The sequence below is a fragment of the Notolepis coatsorum genome, assembly GCF_963971535.1.
Source record: "Notolepis coatsorum genome assembly, chromosome: 7".
NCBI classification, from domain to species: Eukaryota; Metazoa; Chordata; class Actinopteri; order Aulopiformes; family Paralepididae; genus Notolepis; species Notolepis coatsorum.
Window position 1 is genome coordinate 172,118,830 of NC_140171.1, and position 8,669 is coordinate 172,127,498.

The 8,669-nt window shown below is 45.6% G+C and overlaps 1 protein-coding gene across 1 annotated transcript; it reads left to right on the top strand.

The window, feature by feature from the left end:
* Positions 1-738: 738 nt before the first annotated feature.
* LOC311231845 (putative nuclease HARBI1) lies at positions 739-1,930 on the top strand (the record flags this gene model as incomplete). Its single annotated transcript, XM_084318466.1, has 2 exons — positions 739-1,426; positions 1,515-1,930. The coding sequence occupies 2 exons, from the start codon at positions 739-741 to the stop codon at positions 1,928-1,930; spliced, it is 1,104 nt and encodes a 367-aa protein (XP_084174592.1).
* Between the last annotated feature and the right edge of the window lie 6,739 nt (positions 1,931-8,669).

Sequence of the window (8,669 nt, forward strand, 5' to 3'; positions counted from 1 at the left end):
AAGATGTGTACTGAAGTTACTATACTCTCTATAGGGGACAGTAGAGATCCCAGGGCCCTCATTCATCAACGTGTTCTACGCACAGATCTGTGCTTACCCTGTGCGTACGATCATTTCTAAGCAAAGAGTGGGATTCATCAATTTCAACTTGAACTTGACTTCGTGCGTACATCTACGCACAGGTCCGACCTGGCATACCTAGCTCCCAGTGGTAGAATATCGTTACTACGCATAAGCACTCCTCAGTCCTGCATTAGTTCCAAGGCGGAAATAAAGACACTGGCGCGTGTTCTGTATGACCCCCGTGATTCATCATAGTTCATTGTGAAACAGCGATATTAGTGTAATCATTGTCAAACCCTAAACAGCATCAACTTCTGAATGTAGGATGCAGGACGGTTAACGTTGCATTATTTGGCCGATACGTTGTTGGCTGATAAGGAACGCATGACCCAGGCCTAATCTCATTTAATTAAATTGTAATGTTATTATATCTGTCATCAAAATATCACTTAAATGCAGGTGATCACGGTTATCCACTGAAGCCATGCGTGGCTAGAATCGTCCCTGACCAACAACGACCCAATTGGAGCGCAGATCGAAGGGAAATCAATCAACAGTTACAATATACCCAGGTGTTCTGTATGACCCGTAATCAATTAAATTGGCGACATGAGTGTAATCGTCGGCAAACCCTATAAATTACATCTGGAACATGGATTTCAGATCCTATTCACCATGGATAACGCAGGCCTCGCAGTGTTGCACGATTTGGGAATGGGCCATGCCCATGGTGCGCTCCACAGGGAGCGCGTCTTCAGGGACAGGGCAGACCTGTTTGCCGAGAGCACAGAGTGGCTCATGAGCAGGTTCCGCTTCCCCAGGGCAATCCTGCTCGACCTGTGCCGGGATCTGGGACCCTTATTGGAGCGCCGAACAAGGCGCACACATGCCATCCCCGTCCACACCCAAGTCCTCTCCACCCTGGGATTCTTGGCCACCGGGACGTTCCAGCGGGAGATCGCAGATCGCTCGGGCATCTCCCAACCCTCACTCAGCAGGATCATGCCCACAGTGTTGGATGCCATCATGTCCCTAATCCCCGACTACATCAAATTCCCATACACACACGCACAGCAGGTCGAGGTCAAGAGGGCTTTCCACGCCATCGCCGGTTTCCCCAACATAATTGGAGCAATAGACTGCACACACATAGCCATCAAAACACCATCACAAAATGAATTCAATTACGTTAACAGGAAGGGGTTCCACTCGGTAAATGTCCAAGTGATCTGCGATGCCCGTTTGGCACTCCTAAATGTCGTTGCCCAGTGGCCAGGAGGAACCCACGACTCGTTTGTGGTGCAGAACAGCTCTGTGGGCATTCGTCTCCAGGCTGGGGTTGTTGAAGACGGGTGGCTTATTGGTGAGTGTTACACATTTAGGCCCATATTGAATCAAATCGTAATGTTATTACTGGTATCTGTAATTAAATTATATATCTTTTAATGCAGGGGATCGTGGCTATCCACTAAAGCCGTGGCTGATGACGCCGCTGACCAACCCCACCACCCAACAGGAGGGCACCTATAACCGGGCGCACGCACGCACACGAGTCACCGTGGAGCGTGCAATTGGTCTCCTGAAGGGTCGGTGGCTCTGCCTGTCTGGCACGGGGGGCACACTGCAGTACCGGCCTGTGAAGGTCTGCAACATCATCGTGGCCTGCAGTGTGCTCCATAACATGGCCATCAGGCATGGCATCCCGCTGCCAAACCCAGAACTACCCGACGACCCCATGCCAGACGTGGAAGAGCCACCTCCAAACGCCACTGGAATGCTGACAAGAGCTAGGATCATAGCGCAGTTTTCAGTGAGTCTACCCCATGCACTGGAAGAACTGCGATTTGTGTCAATTCATATTAATTAAGTAATCATTAGTAACCTGTACATAAAAGGAAAATACTGTTGTTTGAAATCGAATTGAGCTCATTAATGAATTGGAACCATTTTTGAATTGCATTGTACAGTTATAGTTGAATGGAAGTAGCTGACAGTTTAAAGGTGACCAGATGACACTCAGTTTACCGTGCATGCAGGGTATCAATCAAACTTCAAAAGAACGGAACGAGAAAAGGCATTCATCCAGCTAATGATTATCTGATTATAATAATGACACCAACGCCAAAGGTGGTTACGGTATTTATTGGTCCCTGTTTTCTGTGAATTTCAGGAGGATGCCCGCCAGACTGGCTGCGATGCCAGTCTGGACCGCGACCAGCTGGGTCTGGACCGCGACCAGCTGGGCCAGGGTCTGGCGTGTGAGCCTCTGTTCGTCCCTCATGTCGCTCAGGAGGGCGATGGTGGTCAATTGGTTGTCGAGGACGGCCTCCGTAAGGACGACCGGGTCCGGGACCGGGTGGGCCCTCTGCCCCCTGCGCGCCGAAGGGGGTCGGCTGCAGGACGCCTCCTGCTCCTCCTGGGTGTCGACGGGGTCGGGGATAAGATTGATGGTGAACTCAGCCGAGTTGCCTGTGGAATGAATAGGCAATTTAATAACGTTTTATTTGTTTGCTAGCAAGGTTCGGAACCATACGGTTGAATATTGTTTCAAATAAAGAAATTCTTGTCATGTTCCTCAATAAAATCGTTGACGACAAAGTGATTTCTATGCCAGTCTTCCTTACTGATGTGACAATTCCTGTATGAAAGGTGCTATACAAATGAAGTGTATATTATATTATTACCTTCCACCTGTTGGCTGGATGGCCCAGCCACTTCATATGTGTCGGTGTCGGTGGTGCCTTCAATTCCTCCCACCGCCTCGTCCCCGATGATGCTGGCGATTCTCAGGTCCAGTGGGGACAGCTCACTCTGACTCTGAATTGAATTGATTGAAGGACTGTATTAACAGGTTGCAGAATGGGTACAATGCAGTACGGCTCGATACACACAATTGTTAAGGGGATGCAGACCAGATAAATACTTTCGTCTTGTTTACATCAGGGTCCCCCATTTTCAATTCATCATAACAGATATATCATGATAATGATAATATAATGATTGGCATACGACATACCTGCCCCCCGCCAGTCGCACTGGCATTCCGCCTGTGTTCGGCCAGGCGCCTCTTGGCCGTCAGTTTTACATCAAACCACTTTTTGCGGGTCTCCGTTATGGTTCTCTGCTGCGCGGAGATGGAATTTACGGCGTCGGTGACCGCCTCCCACGCAGCAGTCTTCCTCTTGGTGGTGATGCCAAGGCTGAGGGACCCAAAGAGTACCCCCGCCCTGGCATCCACCTCCGTTACGAGGACCTCCACCTCGGTGTCTGTGTAGTTTCTCTTTTTCGTTCGCTTTGCCATCCTCCAACATTCCACGCACAGGGATTCCCTCATGGTATTTGAAGGGGAGGGCCTGACCATATTTGGTTGGTCGGGGCGGTTTTGGTATGCAAATACGTGAAAGCGTGCACGAGCTGCGGCGCAGGGCCAAGGTGGGATTCATCATGACAGGTGTGCGTAGAGCCTGCGTACGCACGTGTGATGAATGCCGACTTCCCTGTGCGTACGCTAGTTCTACATTCCGTGCTTACGTGTGGAAGTAGGTCAAGTTCTACGTCCACGTTGATGAATGAGGGCCCAGGAGTCAGTGGAGAAAGCTGTGTACTGAAGTTACTATACTCTCTATAGGGGACAGTACAGATCTGGAGTCAGTGGAGAAAGCTGTGTACTGAAGTTACTATACTCTCTATAGGGGACAGTACAGATCTGGAGTCAGTGGAGAAAGCTGTGTACTGAAGTTACTATACTCTGTATAGGGGACAGTACAGATCTGGAGTCAGTGGAGAAAGCTGTGTACTGAAGACACTATACTCTGTATAGGGGACAGTACAGATCTGGAGTCAGTGGAGAAAGCTGTGTACGGAAGTTACTATACTCTATAGGGGACAGTACAGATCTGGAGTCAGTGGAGATTGAATTGATTGATTGATTGATTGATTGATTGATTGATTGATTGAAAAGTTTATTAACAGATTGCAGAATGGGTACAGTACAGTACAGCTCAATACATACAATTGTTAAGGGGATGCAGACCAGAGAAAGACTTTCGTCTTGTTTACATCAGGGTCCCCCATTTTCAATTCATCATAACATATATGACATACAGATAGACAGTACTGCTACATCTATACATTCATGACATACCAGATTTGCAAATACAGTACTGTTTGTGATACAAAAAAAATCCAGAAGAAGAGTGTATATACATTTGATATAGAAGCTGTACATTGGAGGTGGGGGGGGGGGACACTGTACACTGTACATTGGAATACTGACATACATTTGACATAGAAACTGTACATTGGAGGAGGTTGGGTAGGTGGGGTTGGGTGGGGCTGTACATTGGAGGTGGGGGGGGGGTTGGGTTGGGTAGGGGGGGGGGGCACTGTACATTGGAATACTGACAAAGCCATACTTGGTCTTTACTGTACAACTGGGTTAGGACATTTGTAGGGGCCAGTTTCGAATTGTAGTCTCCCGTAGGTGTTCTTTGAGAGAGTTTTTGAAAGTGGGTAGTTGTTACAAAGGGTCAGATTAAACCGAATATATGTATTTATTGATTGATATATATTGCATAATATTTGTATATCGTTTGATATCCCTTGTATATTCTTTGTACATATACACGGAATATCCCTTTAGCCTACTATAGCCCATAATAGTTCATTCTCTTATTGGACAAAGGACCAGGCGCCAGGGGACCAGCCCCTGGCGTCAAGTTCAAAGGTACCGACGAGACATGTCCGTACTAGCCCCGGCTCCGCTCAGGGATACGGCTACCGAAATGAGAGTGGCACTATTTGTTCACCATGCATATAAATATGGCGCAAGTAAATGTAGAAGTCCCTTACCCTTCTTCCCAACTTAGTAACAGAACGTGAAGCCTCACCCACGATACGACGTGCGGTGAAGTATGGCCTGTTTGGCCTTAGAATAGCATTGAGACCTCGTGCGAATTAATAACTGAATTGTCAGAGTTTGGCACTGTACCGTCGAGTGCGACGTATTTCTATTAAGTAATAATAGTCTATCGTGTATGGTGCATCGTGCGGTTAGAGTTCTAAAGTGACCAGCATCTCCAACGCTTCCTCGTGTTATCTAGAGTCTTATCCAGGTTGGGCCGACCACATGGCGCTTTCATCCGAGGAGATCTAGGCGAGGACCGAGGGACATGTACACTGGATTACCTACCCGACGACTGCGGAGCCCTGTGCGGCTGGAATATATATTTGCTTTGGTACTGTGATTTGTGGAGCGGATAATCGCCGACGCCTGTGAGTGTTGGATTTACCCCCGAGAGGAGTCAAGTTGAGTCGGCGCTCAGAGAGACTGAGGTCGCCTAGCTTCTTCTTCATTGTGGAGCTACAGCCTACAAGAGAACCAAGGTGTATTCATCTGCGGATCAAGAGTCTATTGCGCTGTCTTCTGTACTTGAAGTCTCCATAGATATCGTTGACCAGACGGTCTACTACCGACGGCTCTCCTACCCCCCCTACCGGCTTACAACCGGGAGGACCCCTTCCAGAATATCCCACTATATCATTAAGTGTACCATAGATGTAATTCCCTAAGAGCCAGGTTGTATACTTGCTTCCTGCGTAACCAGAGATTGGACATTCAGTGTTGATTTGCCTATGCATAATTCCTTTGCCTTATAAGCGCAATTAAAGTAAAGTATATTATGTAATAATACCTTTGATGTAATAAATATTCTAAACGAGTATTTGTGTGGAAACCGTATCATTGTGGAGGAGTTCTCATCTGATATACTTGTGTACGGTATGGCCAGTAATGTACATAAGACGGTAGTGGTTTAATGATACCATACTTGATTAATACAGTCAGTGAATTGTACCCCTCAGTTACAGTAGTGATTCACATTTCTTTACAGCTTTGGGTAGGGCGTTCCACATTGATGAAAGCTGTGTACTGAAGACACTATATATAGATATACTATAGATTATGACATGCTACACCTAACAACAGCAAATGGTTTGTATATTGAAAGAGTTAGTGAGTATAAATATCTTGGTATATGGCTGGATGATAAACTTTCTTTTAAATTCCATATAGATAACCTAGCTACAAAATTACGGCAAAAGATTGGTTTCTTGTACCGTAACCATGCTAGTTTTCCTATGTTCTGTAGGAAAATAATTGTACAGGCTGTTTTTTTGTCAATATTGGACTATGGTGATGTCATTTACAGGCATGCGTCTGCGTCTACATTAAGGCCTTTGGATTCTGCCTACCACTCTGCCCTAAGATTTATTACGGGTGACAAATATGATACTCACCATTGTCTTTTGTATGAGAGGGTAGGCTGGCCATCTCTCTCGTTGCGACGTAGTTATCATGGGTATATTTTTATCTACAAAGCAATTATTGGCAAACTTCCACCTTATATTACATCTTTGTCGGTCTGGAGTGCTGTCACCTACCAAACTCGTTCGAATGATCGGCTTGTGCTCTGGGTGCCTCGAGTTCGGTCTGAGCTTGTAAAATCTGCCTTCTCCTACGATGCTCCATACACATGGAATACCCTGCAACAGACTCTAAAGCTCGGAGCATTCCCGTCATTCATGGAGTTTAAAGGCATTGCACTTGACCTATGTACTGAATCATGTAATTGTTTTTAATCCATCATTGTAGTCATTGTAATTCATTGTAATTAATAACTGTTATGATATTTGTGTCCTTTGTTAACTCGTCATCACTGTAAATGAGGGAAACCTCAGTGCTTTCACGAGTATAAATAAAGGTTTGAAATGAAATTAAACTATACTCTGTAGGCCTATAGAGGACAGTACAGATCTGGAGTCAGTGGAGAAAGCTGTGTACTGAAGACACTATACTCTGTATAGAGGACAGTACAGATCTGGAGTCAGTGGAGAAAGCTGTGTACTGAAGAGTAGACACTATACTCTGTATAGAGGACAGTACAGATCTGGAGTCAGTGGAGAAAGCTGTGTACTGAAATTACTGGAACTAGCTTTGTTGTCATCAGCAAGAAAGCTAATATGCTAGCAGGCATTATGGTCGCTAGCGTTGGCATATGTTTTGCACCAGTGGATATGATCTAACAGTATGTTTAACACAAAGCTAGGTAGCTACCCAGCCCTGTAATTAAATTAAATAAATAAACACTGGACAATGGACATCTTCTCGAACTCAGCTTTATTCTGTCATCTGTTTGATACAGTGTGTGGTTATAAAATAGAGCAAAGTCATGTATTAGTCATCACGTGTTCTTTTAACATGCATCTCGCAGTCAAGTTCACTGCAGACTCAAACAATTATTAAATACTGTAGCGACCCTAGTATCGGGCTCATTGGTCGGCCGGGCTGTCACTCTGCTCTCCACCAACCCGGGGCTGGCACGTGACGCTGTTGTTCGCGCGAGCCTGCGGGTTGCCTGCGGGTTGGTGGAGGGGAGGGACAAGGGCTGAAGTGGATGAACCCTGTTGTGTTGACGGTTGTCCGGAGAAAACAAAGATATCATACAAGTAAGTGATCTACAAATGCTTTCATCGTCCATTCTGTAAGTTAGCGAACGGAACAGAATGAAACAGCATCTCTTCGTGTTCTTCTTGTAACATGCTGCCTAACGTGAGGGGAACCAAACGTGAACATGTAACGGCAGCCACTCAAGATAACATGGCGATTGCTAACATGCAAGAGAAACACACGGCCAGCTGCTAGTTTGCTCAACTTGTGAAAACTCACGTTACAAGTAAAATGCACCACATTAAATGAGGTAATACATCAATCACAATATTACAAATAATAAATGCATGTGTCCAAATAAATCAAAGTTAGAACTTTGAATGTTTGTTATAATCATGCTGTTTTGGAAGCGCAGTGCAGACTATCCTACATGTCTGATCAGCACATAGAACTATCCTACATGTCTGATCAGTACATAGAACTAGGAATGATGGAGATGGCGTATACGCAAACTCCAGTGAAAATAGTATCGGAAATGTACAAACGTTTACAAGCTCGCAACAACTGTGATTCATATAATGTGAAGAAGAAATGGGAAAGTGAACTGAGTATAATCTTGACAGAGGATGATTGCCATTCTATATGTGAGACACAACACTCATCCACTAGCAGTGGCGGCCGCTGCCGCTGGTGCCTTGTGGTTCGCAGTTCACGTTAATAGGTCGAGTTGAAAATGTAATGCTCTGAGATGCTCTGGAGCAATCTCTCTCTGTCTCTTGGATCAATCAAATCAAATAATTAACACATGTATGTTGTCATTTTAAACAACTCACCATTCATTCATTATGCATCAGCAGCAGCTAAATTAATGTTATAGTTCACAACACAGCAGCGCGTTTTGAATCGCTAGCCTATTAATTATCGTCTCAGCAAGCACAGTCAATACTTTTTTCCGTAGCCGCATTTCGCGGAGACAGCTGTGTATAGCGAAAGAGAGAGCGAGAGAGAGAGAGAGAGACTCACTGTTTAGTTGAAACGTCCAGGGCAGGAGAGCTTGATAAACGTGTATAATCCACTTGATGTATTCCAGACCACTGTCCACTGTCTCCAGACTGCATCTGCCATATAGCTTGTTAGCCAAGTGTTAGCTTGTTAGCAC